The sequence below is a fragment of the Anolis sagrei genome, chromosome 2 (assembly GCF_037176765.1).
Source record: "Anolis sagrei isolate rAnoSag1 chromosome 2, rAnoSag1.mat, whole genome shotgun sequence".
Classification (NCBI taxonomy): domain Eukaryota; kingdom Metazoa; phylum Chordata; class Lepidosauria; order Squamata; family Dactyloidae; genus Anolis; species Anolis sagrei.
Genome location: NC_090022.1, coordinates 2963359 through 2982347, shown reverse-complemented (window position 1 = coordinate 2982347; position 18989 = coordinate 2963359). Strand labels below are relative to the sequence as shown.

The 18989-nt window shown below is 46.2% G+C and overlaps 2 protein-coding genes across 2 annotated transcripts in view; both read right to left on the bottom strand.

Annotated features, from left to right (window-relative positions):
* Window positions 1–17062, bottom strand: part of LOC137095995 (zinc finger and SCAN domain-containing protein 2-like) — a 49181-nt gene extending 32119 nt beyond the window's left edge. The window contains exon 1 of the mRNA XM_067463280.1: window positions 16993–17062. The gene's annotated coding sequence lies outside the window, so the exon portion shown is untranslated. The remainder of the gene's footprint in view (window positions 1–16992) is intronic.
* LOC132774362 (zinc finger protein ZFP2-like) lies at window positions 1495–17079 on the bottom strand. The gene is made up of 2 exons (XM_067463283.1): window positions 16993–17079; window positions 1495–6933 (listed from the first exon to the last, which is right to left on the bottom strand). The coding sequence occupies exon 2, from the start codon at window positions 6640–6642 to the stop codon at window positions 5581–5583; it is 1062 nt and encodes a 353-aa protein (XP_067319384.1). The 5' UTR covers window positions 6643–6933; window positions 16993–17079; the 3' UTR covers window positions 1495–5580.
* Window positions 17080–18989: the final 1910 nt, after the last annotated feature.

Sequence of the window (18989 nt, the reverse complement as noted above, 5' to 3'; positions counted from 1 at the left end):
CCTTCCTTCCTTCCTTTTTTCCTTCCTCCCTCCCTTTCCCCCTTTTTCCTTTCCCCCTCCTTCCTCCCTTTCCCCCTTCTTTCCTATTCCCTTCCTTCCTCCCTTTCCCTTCCTTCCTCCCTTTCCCCCTTCTTTCCTTTTCCCTTCCTTCCTCCCTTTCCCTTCCTTCCTCACTTTTTCCTTCTTTCCTTTTCCCTTCCTTCCTCCCTTTTCCCTTCCTTCCTTCATCCCTTTTTTCCTTTTCCCTTCCTCCCTTTTTCCCTTCTTTCCTTTTCCCTTCCTCCCTTTTTCTCCTTCTTTCCTTTTTCCATCCTTCCTCCTTTTTCCTTCCTTCCTTCCTTTTTCCCTTTTCCCTTCCTTCCTTCCTCCCTCCCTCCCTCCCTCCCTCCCTCCCTCCCTTACTTCAGTCCTCCCCCCCCCCTCCTGGGAGTCCATCACCCAGAATCCCCGACCTTGGCTCCAGGCAGCTGAGGCTTCTGGGAGTTGAAGTGAGCAAGGGGGAGGGCTGGGGCCTGGGAATCCCCGCTGCAGAGAGTGGAGGGAATGCCCCCCTTGGACTACAACTCCCACCGTCCCTGCAGAAAGGCCTGGCACCAGGGCTGGGGATGCTGGGAGTTGGAGTCCCAGAGGAGGCGACTCCGAAAGCCTGAAGGCAAAGCCCCTTTTCCTCATGGCATCCTAAATATCCTGTCTATGTGTGTGTGGAAAGGAACAGGGACCGCCCGCCTGCCCTGGCTTGACCATATTCAGGTCACTTGGAATGGCAGCTCTTGGTCGAGGATGTCTTGACCCTGTTGGGAATGGGACCCAAGAGAGCCAATGCCCACAACCCTTATTGCTGCTGTTGGATTGTAGAGAAGTGTTCTGGATCCACATGGTCTTAGGCAATGAGGACATACGTGCTGGTGGGTGGCCTTTGCTTCTTCCAGAATTGGACCCAGGGCCATTCCAGGTGAGGTCTAACCAAGGCAGGACAGAGAGGCACCATGGCTTCCCTCCATCCGAACACTAGACTCCGTTGGATGCAGCCCAGAATCCCATTGGCTTTTTCAGCTGCTGCATCACACGCTTGGCTCATGTTCGCCTTGAGAGCCCAGAGAGAGGAGAGATCTGTGGCCTGGAAGGAAAGGCAGGCGGAAGGGAGAATGGCAGAGAGGGGCGGGAGGATGGATCATGTCAATTCCCTGTTAAGATCAAAATAAGAATGAAAGAGGGGAGGGGGAGATGACTGATAGAGGTGAGACCCCTCTTCCCATCATCAAGGCCAAAAGGGAGGTCACAAGATGGGAGGCTCTTCAAGCCTTCTCTAGTAATGTTTATCTATGATCCTGTTGCTGTTTCCAGTATGTATGTTCTGGTATGCAGCTTCCTTTACTCTATGCTTCCTGAGAAGTTATAAAATGAGCAGCAGACCACACGTGTTCTCTCTCTCTCTCTCTCTCTCTCTCCTTTGAACCAATTTTTATCCAAAGACAAAAAACAAAACAAAGCATGTTTACACAAATTACAATTTTGGTATTTAATGTTTTTTACACAAATTATAATTTTGGTACTTTAAAAAAAGTACTACTTAACAAATGTAAAGTGAAGGACACACACCTTGCACAATAAGAGCAAAACTAACAGACAACAAACACTAGTCTACAAACCTCTCACTCACTATATGATTTTTATCTCTGTTCCTTTAAATGCTGTTCTATACTTCATCCATTTAGTTAATTTGTCCTTCTTGACTAATTCATGAATCTTCATAAGCCGTTGTCGTCATTCTTTGTCTTCCATTCTCTGCAGTGAGGGAGATGTGCTGTGCATCCCAATGGACCCTTTGCCAAAGGTGGGGATTAAACAGTATAAAATAGAAAGCAACAGATGTATCTATGTATCAATGTAGAAGTGTTAAGTCATTCAATAACTAAACTAATTATAACACAGATATCTTATACAGTAAGAGTATTATTGTATCAGTACCATGGGCAAAATCTATAGAAGCATCAGTTATTCAATCAAGAAAAACATCCATAATAAACATTTTCAAGTGCGAGCAAAAATCCACGGAGAAGTCTCCCCTTAGAGAGATACAGGTCAATGACAGAATGGAAATGGTATATAACCTGAATATCCAAAAGGCCTCCCTCTGAAGGAAATTCTTTTAAAGTCTTGATGGGGTTGTGTGGTTACCTTTTTTAAAAAGCACAAAATCTGAAGCTAGTGTGTGTGTGTGTGTGTGGGATTTTTCACTGAAATGGGAATAAAGAGTAGAGCCAATGGCTTTATTTCTAATGTAGGATTATGTTCAAGAATTCTAATTTTTAAAGGTCTGGAGGTCATGCCTACATATAGCAGTGAACATGGACCTTGTATGACATACATCACTTTCTCTGTATTGCAGTTGGTGAAACTGCAAAGTTGTATGTTGAGTTGTATTGTGGGATGTGAGAAGTGTCTTAAGAGATTGAATGCAATATGCACAATGCCCGCAACTCGTGTGGCCCCTAAGATTAGATTTGGTGATAGTAAAGGGGGTTGTGAAGATGGACCTGATCATCATATCCCTAAGATTCTGGGTTCGTTTGTTGGCTATCATTGGTACATTCGTGCGTCCTGGAGTGTCACTGACCAAGTGCCAGTGCTTTCTAATTATTTTCCTGATGTGTGGAAAATATGTGGTTAACCTAAGTGGCCATATAATACGGTCATTAGGTTTCCTCACCATATCGCTTAGTAAATCATTTCTATCTGTGGACTTAACTTTTCTAATAGCAGTATTGATGATACTTGTGGGGTACCCTCTTTCTTTGAAATGTTTCTAAAAAGTAATGACCTCTGGTGTGACCTCCTCGTGTGTGTTTTCGTTTTAATCTCATAAGTGTGGCATAAGGTAAGTTGGTTTTTAAACTATGATGGTGGCATTTATTTATCATGCAGGAGCAAACCAAACAGCTGTATTGCATTAAAAAAACAATCAAGCAAAGAAAAAACAAAGCACAAACTTGGCATTCTCTTAAATGTCCTTTGATCAGTAGCTGGCCACTTGGGGGGACATGAGAGAAGGCTCCCCACAGGATTGCAAGACATCTGGGCGTCCCCTGGGCAACATCTTTGTAGACAGCTAATTCTCTCATTCCAGAAGCAACTTGCAGCATGATGGTGGAAGCTGTTTTAATGCATGATGGAATTTTATCCATGGGTTTTCTTATTGCCTTTCTTATATACCATGACCTCTAGAAAGTTTATATCTGTATGGCTATGGTTACCAGTGAATTTGATGTTATCATGTCTTGTGTTAAGCCAAGTACTAATAAGATTGCAGATTCTTTTGATTTTCAAATTAAAAAAATATCATCAATAAACCTGCCATCGTATAGAATATCTGGTAAAAAAATGTTTTTTGTGTCATGTAGGATGTGGGTTTCTTCCAAATTTGAAATAAAAAGATTTCCCTGAAGCGGCCAAAGGACTTCCCATTGTGACACCAAAAATCTGTAGATAGTATTGGGTTTTAGATCTGAAAATATTATATTCCAGGACAATGTCTAACAAATCCATTAAAATATGAGAAGCTGGTGTTTGGGGCACACGTATGTTTAGCAATTATTGTTCTAGTTTGATCTAATGGTATGTTGGTATATAATGATGTTATATCCAGAGTCATTAAGATGGATTGTGGTGGTATGGTAAGGTCCTCTATGATCTTTATGAAATGTTTAGTATCTTTAATAGAAGACTACACGAGGGGTACACATGGTTGTAAATAATAACCCAAAAACCGCTCTAGGGGTTCCAGGATGGAGGAAGAGTCGGATACAATTGGTCTCCCTGGGGGAGGCATGTTTCCTTTGTGTATTTTACGTGGAACATAAAACACTGGAATTCTGGGATTCTTGTTTTGCAGAAATTCAAATTGCTGATCTGAGATGCATCCTAAAGTGAGTCCTTCTGTACATACTGTTCAGATGAAAAAACATATTTTGTCTGTAGGATCCTTAGGGATAGATTTATAGAAAGAAGTGTCTCCTGGGTGTCTCTCTACCTCTTTTATGTAATCCCTTTCGTATAATGGAACTACTGCTCCTCCTTTATCTGCCTTCTTCCAGATGTATCTTTTCATGTTGGCCAATCGTTTTATGGTATTCATTTCTATGGATGTCATGTTGGAATGGGGGTAAATTTTGTTCCGGGACAGTTTGTCTATGTCTCTTTCAACCACCTTTTCAAATGCCCTGATGGTTATATTATCCGTGTGTGGGGAAAAATTAGTTTTGGGTTTAAAATCATTAAACAGCCTCAAATACAGAAAAGGGGTTCACTCTAAGCAGCGATAAGTACACACAAAGCAAGACTCATGGTCTCGCGTTCCAGAGCTCTCCCGGTATAAAGCCCGAGGTTTAGTAAACAAACACAAGATAAGCCCAGACCATATTTACTTACAAGTCTTCAGTCCGGCTTTTTTACAGTGTCAGAAACAAATAGAGAACATACTGCAAGTCGCTTCTGGTGTGAGAGAACTGGACATCTACAAAGAAATTGCCCAGGGAATGCCCAAATGTGTTCCCATCCTGCTGGGAGGCTTCTCCTGTGTCACCGCACGGGGAAGCTAGGGCTGACAGATGGGAGCTCTCTCTGTCTCGTGGATTCAAACCTCCAAACTTCAAGTCAGCAGTTCAGCCAGCACAAGGGTTTAACCCATTGCACCAGTCCTGCTAAAATAATACAATTGCAGCAACACTATTGAAGTAACAATGAACCCAAGTTAAGGTCAGGAGTCCAATTGTAGAGCACTGCAGATCCCGGTCAGGAGCAAGAAGAAAGAGTCACATGCCAGGAGTTCATTGAACAGAGCTGATAAAATAGCAAGAGTACAAACCGAATTCAGCGTCCCAAAGTCAAGCCAGAAAGTCAGGCATACAAACAACATCCTGGTTCATAAATGAAACCAGAAGTCAGTCCAGAATTTTTCAGGATATAACAAAGTCCAGAAAAGGGTGACAGGTACATGGCTAGAGGCCAAAATTGTAACCGAGGGGCAACAGAGCCAAGACGGGAGACGAGGGTATGAAGAGATGACATCATCTGCTACGAAAGAGCTCTTCTTTTTCAGAACCCTTTTCTCCAGAGATCTCAGCTGCTGCTCCTTTCAGCAAACCTCCACAGATCACCCTAGAAGCCTGTGATGGGTTTCTTATGGAGGAGGCTAGGGGAACCCCTTCGGAGCTTGCTGCAATACGGAGAAAAATCCCCTTCTGAGTGAGACCTGCTCCCAGTAGCCGCCGACCAAGGCCACACAAACTAGTCCATGGTAGAGAGAGAGAGAGAGAGAGAGAGAGAGCCAGGTGCTGGCCTTCCTCTTTCCTTCCAATATTTTTTTGAAAGAGAGCTCAGAAACTGAAGGCAGGTCTCCTCTAGCGGCGCATGAGTTCTGTGATGTTTATTGTATGCTGAACATCCTCTAAAGCTCTTCCCACATTCCGTGCATTTATGTGGCTTCTCTATTATGTGGCTCCTTTGAAAGCAATGTAGATAGATTTGGAAGGAATCGAGATAGTTAATCTGCCTGAAACTTTCTCCACATTCTATGCACTTCTATGGCTTCTGTACTGGGTGAGTCATTTGGTGGGAATGTAGAGTGCTACTGTGACTGAAGCTCTTTCCACATTCCATACATTTATATGGCTTTGCCCCTGTGTGGGTCCTGTGATGGGAATGTAGAGTGCCACTGCGACTGAAGCACTTTCCACATTCCTTACATTTATATGGCTTCTCCCCTGTGTGGATCCGTTGATGGGACCGTAGATAGCCACTCACACTGAAGCTCTTTCCACATTCCACGCATTTATGTGGCTTCTCCCCTGTGTGGATCCTTTGATGGGAACGTAGATTGCCACTCTGACTGAAGCTTTCTCCACATTCCATGCATTTATGTGGCTTCTCCCCTGTGTGGATCCTTTGATGGGACCGTAGAGTGCCAGTCAGACTGAAGCTTTCTCCACATTCCATACATTTATATGGTTTCTCCCCTGTGTGGATCCTTTGATGGGAACATAGAGTGTCTCTGCAACTGAAGCTTTCTCCACATTCCATACATTTATATGGCTTCTCCCCTGTGTGCTTCCTTTGATGGGAACGCAGACTATCTCTACGACTGAAGCTTTCTCCACATTCCATGCATTTATGTGGCTTCTCCCCTGTGTGCGTCCTTTGATGGGAACGTAGAGTGCCACTCTCACTGAAGCTTTCTCCACATTCCATACATTTATATGGCTTCTCCCCTGTGTGGATCCTTTGATGGGAACGCAGACTATCTCCACGACTGAAGCTCTTTCCACATTCCATACATTTATATGGCTTCTCCCCTGTGTGGGTCCTTTGATGGGAACGCAGACTATCTCCACGACTGAAGCTTTCTCCACATTCCACGCATTTATATGGCTTCTCCCCTGTGTGGGTCCTTTGATGGGACCGTAGATGGCCACTCTGACTGAAGCTTTCTCCACAGTCCATGCATTGATATGGCTTCTCCCCTGTGTGGGTCCGTTCATGTACAGTAAGATTACGTTCGCAATCAAATTGTTTTCCACACTCCATACACTGATGTAACTTCTCCCCTGTGTCTGATCTAGGATTAGGGGGTAGAGTGCTTGCCATTCTTTTACATTTATAATTCAAATATGATGCCAGGGGTTCACAGATATAAGCTCCTGAACAGCAGTTTTTGTCTTGCTGTAGCCTTCTGCTTGGTTTCCCAGGCCTCTCTTTTTACAGCAACATCTTATTTCCCCCCTTTAAGTGCACAGGGATGTAGCCTCAAAAATATTTCTCTAGTACTTATTTTTTCTTGTTGTCATTGCTGTGTATCTTGAAGTCACTTTGAACTTGCAGCACTCCTCAGGCCAAGCTCTCACAAGGTGTTCTTCGCAGAACTTGTTCCGAAGTTACCTGCCAGAGAAATGAGAGGGAAATCTCTTCAGGAGTTAAATAGGGAAGAGGAAGTCTAGTGCTGTAGCAAACCAAGAGGAAGAGGGAAGGTGCCCAGTGCCAGGTGACAAATACTTTGACACTTGCCCAACTACAAACAATCCTTCCTCAGGTACAAAGGGGACTGGGCCCCAAGATTCTCCGTGTGTGATTTCTTACGCTGCCAGGTGTTCAGGGAGGGGCCTTTATAATTCTCAGCCAGGGAGGTCCTTGGCTTCTCTTAACTACAAACTCTAGAATCCTGCAGGAAACAGACACAGGATTTCAAAGGGGAAGCAGGCTCTTCTCCTCCTTGGAAGGCCAGGGATTCTTCCTCCATGTGGCTTTTTGGGCCTTCTCCTTTTGAATCCACCCTCCCCTCCTGTCTTTGCAGGCCCCCCTGCCCTCCTCCTCCTGCCTCCCGAAGGCATTGACATCCTTCCCGCCCTTCCTTTGCTCATGAATGGGGAGCGGTGGATGTGTTGCAGCCAACCCAGGCTTCACGTGTTACCTCCAGCTCCACAGTGTTGTGTGTCTGCTTTGTAAAATGTGTTTCTTAAAAACATGAGCATGCGTTCCCGAAACACAATTGTTTAGGTTTTACTATTTTTCATTTTATGAGTTGTAATTGATTTTAAAAGGAAGGCAAGATAATGCAGACCTGGAGACTGGAATTGCATCAACCTCTGCACCAGGTGGGCTTTAGAGAGGAAGGCATCCCATCATGGGGAGATCACAGAAGAGAAGGCCCTCCTGGTTTCTATGGGCGCTCATATTTATACAGACTTCATGTCCATGTAACATTGCTTTTAGCTGCACCCTCATTTTTTATACATCCTTTTCTTAAAAAGTGAACGAGGGAAAAAGAAAAATAGGGGGGAAGTTAGGTGACCTCCGGTCTCTTCCAATCTTGTCACAAAGAAAGCTAAAATCATACGCTTCACCCTCTAGATCTCTCTGTATGAACGCGGTATATAAATACAGCAAATAAATAAATAAGGAAGTGAGGAAGGAAGGGATGAAGGGGGGAGTGAAGTAAGGAAGCAGGGGGAGAGAAAAAAGGGAGGGAGGGGGAGAAGGGAAGAAAGGGAGGAAGGAAGGGAGCAAGGAAGGAAGAGCGGAAGGAAGAGAGGAAGGAAGGGATGAAGGGGGGAATGAAGTAAGGAAGGAGGGAGAGAAGAAAAAGGGAGGGAGGGGGAGAAGGGAAGAAAGGGAGGAAGGAAGGGAGCAAGGAAGGAAGAGCGGAAGGAAGAGAGGAAGGAAGGGATGAAGGGGGGAATGAAGTAAGGAAGGAGGGAGAGAAGGAAGAAAGGGAGGAGGAGGGAGAAGGGAAGAAAGGGAGGAAGGAAGGGAGCAAGGAAGGAAGAGCGGAAGGAAGAGAGGAAGGAGGGGATGAAGGGGGGAATGAAGTAAGGAAGGAGGGAGAGAAGGAAGAAAGGGAGGGAGGCGTCTTGTAAACAGGTCTTGGCAGTAGGCGACTCCCTACGGAACGGAAGCCATCATTTCCAGACCAGATGGGATGGCTCGAGAAATATGCTGCTTACCAGGGGGAAAAATACACCCCATCACTCAGAGGCTCACCAGGCTCCTCAAGCCCCATCACCGTCCTCCCCTCATGTTGATTCATGTAGGAACCAATGAAACTGCTAGGCATACGTTTCAAAAGATCATAAATTATTTTCAAGCTCTCAGAACAAAGCTAAAACAATGTAATGTACAGGTGGCCTTTTCATCATCCCTCCTCCCTGTTGTAAGACACGGACCCACAAGGGCCAGAAAAATAGTACAGGTCAATAACTGGCTTAGAAAATGGTGTCAGGAGGAACGCTTTGGCTTCCTTGACCATGGCCTGCTTTTCCAGGAGGATGGCCAACTGGCAAGGGATGGGGTGCATCTCACACAAGTAGGAAAACACCTTTTTGCTCACAGACTCGCAAAACTCATTAGGGGCACTTTAAACTAGGTCCACCGGGGGAGGGGGACAACAGCCTTGCAAACACTACTTTACCCACAATGCCAGGCAACCGCCAGAAGGCTAAACGGAGGGCTGCACAAACACAACGAGGACCAAGTACCAAAAGCACAATTATCCCAATTAAACAGCTGAGGGGAGATCTCAGGGGCTCACATGTCTACACTAATGGACAGAGCATGGGAAATAAACAAGACAAACTCCAACTTTTAGCACAACACCACAAATATGATATCATAGGCATCACTGAAACCTTGCAGTCCCACACAAAACACCCATCAATCGCTGGAAGCATTTCACAGCTCAGCAGCCAAAATCAGCAATAAACAGCTTTTATTGTAGTCGTAAAGACAATTACACTATATACAAAGTAAGCCCATAGATCTTGTCACTGCTCCGGTAAATCAGCAGCCTCAGCTAGCAGTTCAAAACTGAAGTCCATTCCGTTGCGCAGGCTTCTTCATAATAATGGCGCTTGTTATCAGTAAAGCACGCCCAGTAAATTCCTAAGTGATGACACAAGGCCCGTCCACATCAGAGGAAGCAGGAAACACTTGCAAAGCCCCTTCTAGGAAACTGGCCACTTCTTCTGTAGTCTCAACTCAATCCTCACTGGAGAGTCCTGCATACGTTCACATTACTGGCTCCAAACATACCATTTAAATTTCCCATTATTCACATTTTACTGACAGGTCACACCTCACTCTGAAACTCCAGATAATGCTCAAAAGTGTGACAGACCGAGGAGGCTGCTCCACCCGCCATGCTCTGCTCCATGGATGGACAGAAGTGGTGTATTCGGAGAGTGTCAGATCTGCTCTGGGAAAGCATGATTCTGGACACTTTGGGGCTTCTTTCTCAAGAGGAAGAAGGAAGGCGCTTTTGGAGTCTGTGATTTAGTGCAGGGAGTCAGGTTCTGCTGTATGGGAAACAGAGATCTGGTCCTTGGCAGTGTTCTTAGGCATTGTCCAATGTCGTTGCATAGAATCTGTATGTCTCAATGTTGGTCTGTAATCTGATATACCTTCTCACACTGGAAATTGCAATAAAAAGAACCTAGGCTTTGAAGTCATTGAAAAGTCATTCATGACAGATGAAGGGAGGAATGAAGTAAGGAAGGAGAGAGGAAAGAATGGGAGGAGGGAAGGGAGCAAGGAAGGAAGAGCAGAAGGAAGAGAGGAAGGGAGGAATGAAGTAAGGAAAGGAGGGAGAGAAGGAAGAAAGGGAGGAGGGAAAGGAACAAGGAAGGAAGAGCAGAAGGAGGAGAGGAAGGAAGGAAGGGATGAAGGGAGGAATGAAGTAAGGAAAGGAGGGAGAGAAGGAAGAAAGGGAGGAGGGAAAGGAACAAGGAAGGAAGAGCAGAAGGAAGAGAGGAAGGAAGGGATGAAGGGAGGAATGAAGTAAGGAAAGGGGCGAGGAAGGACGAAATGGAGGGAGGGAGAGAAGGGAATACAGGGATGAAGGAAGGGAGCAAGGAAGGAAGAGAGGAAGGAAGAGATGAATGAAAAAAGCATGAATGGAAGAATGAAGGAAGGAAGAAAAGGGAGGGTGGGAGTAAGGAAGGATGAGTAGTAGGAAGGAAGGATGATGGGAGGAATGAAGTAAGGAAGGAGGGAGAGAAGAAAGAAAGGGAGGGAGGGGGAGAAGGGAAGAAAGGGAGGAAGGAAGAGAGGAAGGAAGAGAGGAAGGAAGGGATGAAGGGAGGAATGAAGAAAGCATGAATGGAAGAATGAAGGAAGGAAGGAGAGAAGGAAGAAAAGGGAGGGAGTAAGGAAGTATGAGTGGAAGGAAGGATGAAGGGAGGAATGAAGTAAGGAAAGATGGAAAGAAGAAAGAAAGTGAGGGAGGAATGGAGGAAGGAAGAAAGAAAGGAAGGAAGGAAGAGAGTAAGGAAGGATGAGCGGTAGTGAGGTGAGCAGTGGACCAAAGTACCTCCATTTTGAGGCCTACCTATGCCTGTCTGTCTCTAAGATGCTAGGGAAAGCATATTTCCAACTTCTAATCAAGATGCAGCAAGTGTCACAATAGCCTGTTCCAAGAAGCCGTTTGTGGTCGGCCAAGTTCCTGTAAAGAATGTTTGCAATATGCTTGGCTAATATGAATGTCTATGGGGGGTTGTTGACAAGAACGGAAGTGTCTTACAAAATGCTAGACGGTTTGTGGTGGGCCGATTCCCCGAAGTGTTTGTGCTGAAGGAAATGTTTGCCTAACCCGAAACCGTCCATAGGGGAAAAGAGGAACTTCTTTGCCCTAAACAACCCGGCTATATTAACCCCGGAGCCCGAGGGCTCAGGACGGACAGAACTTGTCCTGGCATGCTGCGCGCATGACCCTCTGCCTGTCTGTCTCCTATTGCGCAATATGAATCAACTTGTGCTTGCCTGCTAACTGTTTGGACTCTTGCTTCGGATCCATAGCGGACTGGTAAGATCCTGGAAAGTTTGGGTTGGGAATCGCATTCTCCGCGTTCCTGCTACAGTAGGAAGGAAGGATGATGGGAGGAATGAAGTAAGGAAGGAGAGAGGAAAGAATGGGAGGAAGGAAGGGAGCAAGGAAGGAAGTGCAGAAGGAAGGGAGGAAGGAAGGGATGAAGGGAGAGAAGGAAGAAAGGGAGTAGGGAGAGAAGGAAGAAAGGGAGGGAGGGGGAGAAGGGAAGGAAGGAAGGAAGAGTGGAAGGAAGAGTGGAAGGAAGAGAGGAAGGAAGGAATGAAGTAAGGAAAGACGGAGAGAAGAAAGAAAGTGAGGGAGGAAGGGAGGAAGGAAGGAAGGAAGATAGGAAGGAAGAAAGAAAGGGAGTAAGGAAGGATGAGAAGTAGGAAGGAAGGATGATGGGAGGAATGAAGTAAGGAAGGAGAGAGGAAAGAATGGGAGGAGGGAAGGGAGCAAGGAAGGAAGTGCAGAAGGAAGGGAGGAAGGAAGGGACGAAGGGAGGAATGAAGTAAGGAAGGAGGGAGAGAAAAAAGAAAGGGAGGGAGGGGGAGAAGGGAAGAAAAGAAGGAAGAGTGGAAGGAAGAGAGGAAGGAAGGAATGAAGTAAGGAAAGACGGAGAGAAGAAAGAAAGTGAGGGAGGAAGATAGGAAGGAAGAAAGAAAGGGAGTAAGGAAGGATGAGTAGTAGGAAGGAAGGATGATGGGAGGAATGAAGTAAGGACGGAGGGAGAGAAGGAAGAAAGGGAGGAAAGAAGGGAGGTGCCAATGACACAGAGAGCGCAAGCCTCAGTCGCAGAAGAGCACATCTGTGAAGGGAGGAAGGAAGGGATGAAGGGAGAGAAGGAAGAAAGGGAGGGAGGAAAGGAGCAAGGAAGGAAGAGCGGAAGGAAGGGATGAAGGGAGGAATTAAGTAAGGAAGGGGGGAGAGAAGAACGAAAGAGAAGGGAGGGGAAGACAAAAGGGAGGGAGGGAGGGAGAGAAGGGAAGTAAGGGATGAAGGAAGGAATGAAGTAAGGAAGGGGGGAGACAATGAAGAAAGGAACAAAGGAAGGGATCAAGGAAGGAAGAGCGGGAGGAAGAGAGGAAGGGAGGGATGAAGGGAGGAATGCAGTAAGGAAGGGACGAGGAAGGAAGAAAGGAAGGGAGTTATAGAAGGGAAGAAAGAAAGAAAGAGTGGAAGGAAGAGATGAAGGGAGGAAAGAAGTAAGGAAGGGGCGAGGAAGGAAGAAAGGGAGGGGGAGGGAGAGAAGGGAAGAAAGGGATGAAGGAAGGGAGCAAGGAAGGAAGAGTGGAAGGAAGAGATGAAGTGGGGAAAGAAGTAAGGCGGGAGAGAGAGAAGGGAAGAAAGGGATGAAGGGAGCAAGGAAGAAAGTGCGGAAGGAAGAGAGGGATGAAGTAAGGAAGGGGGAGAGAAGGAAGGAGGGAGGGCGGGGCCAATGACACAAACAGGGCACCTGGCATCCCTAAAGCACACTTTTGAAGGAAATAAGCACATTTCAAAACATAGCATGTGACCAGCGCCACTCAAGTGCCCAGATTTTCCTTGACACACACTCACTCACACCCATCCATCCATCCATCCATCTATATGATTGTATGAAGGGATGAGGAAGAGAAGGGAAGAAAGGGAGCAAGGAAGGAAGAGCGGAAGGAAGAGAAGAAGAGAGGGAGGAAGGAAAGAAGAGAAGGGATGAAGTGAGGAAGGAGGGAGAGAAGGAAGAAAGGGAGGGAGGTGATGAAGGAAGAAAGAGAGGGAGGAAGGGATGAAGTGAGGAATGAAGTAAAGAAGGGGGGATGAAGGAAAGAAGAGAAGAAGGAAAGGATGTAGTGAGGAATGAAGTAAAGAAGGGGGGATGAAGGGAGGGAGGAAGGGAGGGATGAAGGGAAGAAGAGAGGGAGGAAGGGATGAAGTGAGGAAGGAGGGAGACAAGGAAGAAAGGGAGGGAGGTGATGAAGGAAGAAAGAGAGGAAGGAAGGGATGAAGTGAGGAAAGAAGAAGGGGGGATGAAGTGAGGAAGGAGGGAGAGAAGGAAGAAAGGGAGGGAGGTGATGAAGGAAGAAAGAGAGGAAGGAAGGGATGAAGTGAGGAATGAAGTAAAGAAGGGGGGATGAAGGGAGGGAGGAAGGGAGGAATGAAGGAAAGAAGAGAGGGAGGGAGGAAGTGAGGAAGGAGGGAGAGAAGGAAGAAAGGGAGGGAGGTGATGAATGAAGAAAGAGAGGAAGGCAGGGATGAAGTGAGGAATGAAGTAAAGAAGGGAGGATGAAGGGAGGGAGGAAGGGATGAAGTGAGGAAGGAGGGAGAGAAAGAAGAAAGGGAGGGAGGTGATGAAGGAAGAAAGAGAGGGAGGAAGGGATGAAGTGAGGAATGAAGTAAAGAAGGGGGGATGAAGGAAAGAAGAGAAGAAGGAAAGGATGTAGTGAGGAATGAAGTAAAGAAGGGGGATGAAGGGAGGGAGGAAGGGAGGGATGAAGGGAAGAAGAGAGGGAGGAAGGGATGAAGTGAGGAAGGAGGGAGAGAAGGAAGAAAGGGAGGGAGGTGATGAAGGAAGAAAGAGAGGAAGGAAGGGATGAAGTGAGGAAAGAAGAAGGGGGGATGAAGTGAGGAAGGAGGGAGAGAAGGAAGAAAGGGAGGGAGGTGATGAAGGAAGAAAGAGAGGAAGGAAGGGATGAAGTGAGGAATGAAGTAAAGAAGGGGGGATGAAGGGAGGGAGGAAGGGAGGAATGAAGGAAAGAAGAGAGGGAGGGAGGAAGTGAGGAAGGAGGGAGAGAAGGAAGAAAGGGAGGGAGGTGATGAATGAAGAAAGAGGGGAAGGCAGGGATGAAGTGAGGAATGAAGTAAAGAAGGGAGGATGAAGGGAGGGAGGAAGGGATGAAGTGAGGAAGGAGGGAGAGAAAGAAGAAAGGGAGGGAGGTGATGAAGGAAGAAAGAGAGGGAGGAAGGGATGAAGTGAGGAATGAAGTAAAGAAGGGGGGATGAAGTGAGGGAGAGAAGGAAGAAAGGGAGGGAGGTGATGAATGAAGAAAGAGAGGAAGGAAGGGATGAAGTGAGGAATGAAGTAAAGAAGGGGGGAGGAAGGAAGGGAGGGAGGGAGGCGCCACTGGCAGGCCGACCCCCCCCCCGCTCCCCCTTTGCGCCCAGGGGGGGTTGGGGAGTGGGCCGGGGAGGGAGGAGGGGGGCTGGGGGGCCTTCTCCTCCTCCTCCTTTCAAAAATCTGTTTCTTAAAAACATTAACTTGTGTTCCCGAAACATCATTGTTTTCTCGGCCTGAGAAAAGCGGTATATAAATAAAGTAAATCAATAAATAGGTTTTCCTATTTTTCATTTTATGAGTTGTAATTCATTTGAAAGGAAAGGGATGAGAATGCAGACCTGGAGACTGGAGTGGCATCACCCTCTGCCCCAGGTGGGCTTTGGAGAGGAGGGCATCCCATCATGGGGAGACCGCAGAAGAGAAGGCCCTCCTGGTTTCCATGGGTGCTCATATTTATACAGACTTCATTTCCATATAACATTGCTTTTACATGGACCCTCTCTTTTTATACATCCTTTTCTTTAAAAGGGGGGGGGGGGAAGAAAAATGGGGGGGGGGAGTCAATCTAGTCACAAAGAAAGCTAATATCGTACGCTTCACCCCCTAGACCTCTCTAGATCTACTCTTTTGTCATTTTCCCATTTCCTTTTCCAATCCTTATTCCAGAAATCTCTTCCTCGCCTGTTATGTCCCTTAACAATACTTTAATGAGAGTTAAACATTTTGGAGACCTCCTTCGTGAAGATTGAGGCCCGCAATGACTAAATCATTAACTACCTAGGGCAATAGACACGATTGCCCCGGAATGTCACCTCTCAAGTAGCCGAGCTAAACCTGCTCCTTGGTTCAACAAGGAGCTGGCAGTGATGAAGCGAATGAAGAAGAGACTCGAGTGTGTGTGGCGTTCAGAGCTTAGTGAGTCATATCAAAAAGAGCTATGTGCTTATCTAAGGACATACAATGCAGCAATAAAAGCTGCACAGAAATCTTTCTTTGCAGTGAATATTGCATCCGCAGAGCTGTTCCGAGTAGTCAGAGGGTTGTTAAATCCCGTCTCCCAATACGGGAAACCTGACAACTCGACAGCACGCTGTGAAGCATTTGCTCGGTTCTTTGTGGACAAAGTCACTTTGATCCATTCAGACCTTGTCACCATGTTAACAGCAGTCTCTGAGGATGTATCACGAGCACCTTCTTATCACGTTTTGATGGATTCATTTCAATTAGTGCAGCTCAAGAATGTGAAGATACTTGGAGAAGCAAGGCCAACCACATGCATCTTGGACCTCTGTCCATCCTGGCCAGTAAAGGAAGCCAGAGGTTTGGCAGGGTGAGTGAAGGTGGTGGTTAATGCCTCCTTCAAGGAAGGCAATATTCGAGCCAGCTTAAAGCAAGCCATAATAAAAACCGTTGTTGAAACAACCATCACTGGACCCCAATCTTCCCTTTTTGGGCAAAGTACAGGAACATGTGATGGCCTCGCAACTCCAAGTGATCTTGGAGGACACAGATTATCTAGATCTGGTGCAGTCTGGCTTTAGGCTGGGACTGCCTTGGTCGCCTTAGTGGATGATCTATACCGACAACTGGACAGGGGGAGTGTGTCCCTGTTGGTTCTGCTGGACCTCTCAGTGGCCTTCGATACTGTCGACCACAGTATCCTTCTGGATCGTCTCGTGCTGTTTTTAAATTGTTTAAATTGTATTAGATTTTAGCTTTCTTGTAAGCCGCTCCGAGCCCCAGGGGAGTGGCGGCATATAAGTTAGAATAATAAATAAATAAATAAATCCTCATATGTCAGCTTTTTCACTTATTTCTCTTCAATCCTGAATATTAATAATAATAATAATAATAATAATAATAATAATAATAAGGGACCTTGGCTGGAAGGGACCCCAATGGCTGCTCGCCCCAACCCACTGCATCACTCTGCCTTTCCATTGCTTACTGCTGGTGGATAGCAAAGCATTCAGGAAATTATTCTGCATGTCATTAATGCAATGTAATGTCACCAAGCCCTGCCAATCATCCAGACTGTACTGCAGCCATGTTGCAATATTTACTTACTTGCTGTGCCTATATCCCGTCTTTCTCGGCCCCGAAGGGGACTCAAGGTGGATTACAGCAGAGGCAATAATTCAATGCCTTAAAACAATTCAATAATTAATTAAATATTCAGTTAAAAATCTAAACGAGATTAAAAACCATTAAAACATAGACATATCCACAAAGACGTCCCATTGAGGAAGAGGAAGAAGAGGGGGAAAGGCTTCCTTTCTGCTGCTCAGGAGACGCAAGAGAATAGAGTCAGGAGTTCAAACAGCAGGAAAAGGAATTGTGTTAAACACAGGGAAGTGCTTCCTAAGGGTAAGAAAAAGAGCTGTTCAGCAGGGGAAGTCTCTGCCTTGGAGTCTGCTGAGAGCTCCTTCTTGAAAGGATTTAGTCTGAGGCTGGGTGGTCATCTGTCAGGAGGGCTTAGGATTGTGTTTTCTTGCATGGCGGAAGGGGGTGGGGCTGGGTGGCCCTTGGGGTCTCTCCCAACTCTCTGGCTTCTGGGATTCCTCATGTCTCAGTCCTAGGCCAAGGCCTCGTTCTTCCTCCACCTTACCTTCCTGCAGCTGCTGGTCCTTCTCCACTTCGGGCCGGAGCTTCTTCTGCAGAGGCTCCGCCATTCCCGCCGTCCTGGAGCCTCTCTCCTTTCCGCAGGACGGCCTTCTCTGCCGAGGGAAGGATCCGGGTTATGAGTCTGGGGACATTTCCAAAAAAGGAAAAAGCAGTCAACAAGGGCAAAGCGGCAACAACCACCGTTCAGCAGATCAGGAGTTTCTGGTGCTTCCGCAATTCAGGGAGCAGAGTCAGGCTTTGAAAAGTTACACTAGACTTGATTCAACATAACTAGACAGGAAAGTTGACAGAACCTGGCTAGCTAAGTAACCGCAGACATCTTGTCTCTCTCCATGCTCACAGGGGAGGAAGGTGGAGGATTCAGGGGCTGGCTGTGTGCTCAGAAAAAGAGTTGTGTTGCCGGGATGCATCCCTCTAACATGGAAAATATAGGAGGAGAGAAAGGAAAGCAGGCAGGTAAACAGAGAGGCCAATGGGGAAGGAGGGGCCTTCCCCTGCCACTTAACCCACCTGCCTATGCAAGGCCTCAGTGAGGACTACAACCTCAGAGTTTTAAATAACTGATGTAATGTTTAAATGTTTCAATTCTTTGGTTTTGTGTAAATGTTTATTTTAATTATATGATGTTTCTAAGGCATCAAATTGTTTCCTATGTGTAAAGCCGCTCTGCAAATAAGACAAAGGCCACTGGTTTCAATCCAAGCGGAGAGGGCTTTCTTAGCCTGCCCTGCAAGGGGTCGGGGGTCCCACGCTCTGGCTCTTTGTGTTGGGGGACCGGAGGATGCTTCCGGCTCTTATTATTAGTGAGAGTAATGAGGAAGGAGAGGCAGCTCTGGCCTGGGCGGGTCCAGGTGGTCACAAAGAGTTGGAAGCGAGTGAACGAATAAACAACAAACAATTATGAGTTATTCTAAACGATCAGAGAGAATGTATTTTCAGAGGCTTTCATGGCTGGAATCACTGGGTTGCTGTAGGTTTTTCGGGCTCACAACCTCTGAGGACGCTTGCCATAGATGCAGGCAAAAAGTCAGGAGGGAATGCTTCCAGAACATGGCCATATAGCCCGAAAAAACTACAAGAACCCTGAGAGAGAATGTTCCTGAGATCAGTTTCACACAGGAACAAGACACGTGACACAGATCAGGTTGGAACCACCGAATGGGAAGCCGGCCGCAAAGGATGGAAGAAAGGAAGGAAAAAAGGGAGGGAGGGAGGGAAGGAGGAAGGGAGGAGAGAAGGAAGAAAGGGAGGTGCATCCCTAAAGCACATTTTTGAAGGAAAGGAGCACATTCCAAAACACAGCGTGTGGCCAGCCCCATCCACGTGCCGAGTTTTCTTGACACATGCACACACGTCTGTCTGTCTATCTCTCTATCTATCTCTGTCTGTCTATCTATCTATCTGTCCATCTTTCTCTCTGTCTATCTCTCTATGTCTATCTTTCTCTCTGTCTATCTCTCTCTGTCTATCTCTCTCTGTCTATCTCTCTCTCTCTCTCTGTCCATCTTTCTCTCTATCTGTCTATCTTTCTCCCTGTTTGTCTATCTATCTTTCTGAATATCTCTCTGTCTATCTATCTCTCTGTCTGTCTATCTATCTCTGTTTATCTCTCTCTCTGTCTATCTATCTATCTATCTATCTATCTATCTCTCTGTCCATCTTTCTCTCTATTTATCTCTGTCTATATCTCTGACCATCTTTCTCTCTGTCTATCTCTCTCTCTCTCTCTGTCCATCTTTCTCTCTATCTGTCTATCTTTCTCTCTGTTTGACTATCTATCTGTCTATTTATCTCTCTCGGTCTATCTATCTATCTCTCTGTCTATCTATCTCTCTCTCTGTCTATCTATCTATCTATATCTCTGTCCATCTTTCTCTCTATTTATCTCTGTCTATCTCTCTGACCATCTTTCTCTCTGTCTCTCTCTGTCTCTCTCTCTGTCCATCTTTCTCTCTATCTGTCTATCTTTCTCTCTGTTTG

Bases quoted from the DNA above. Each gene is read 5' to 3' on its own strand.
- LOC132774362 (XM_067463283.1), bottom strand. From the start codon at position 6,642: ATGGCAAGCACTCTACCCCCTAATCCTAGATCAGACACAGGGGAGAAG.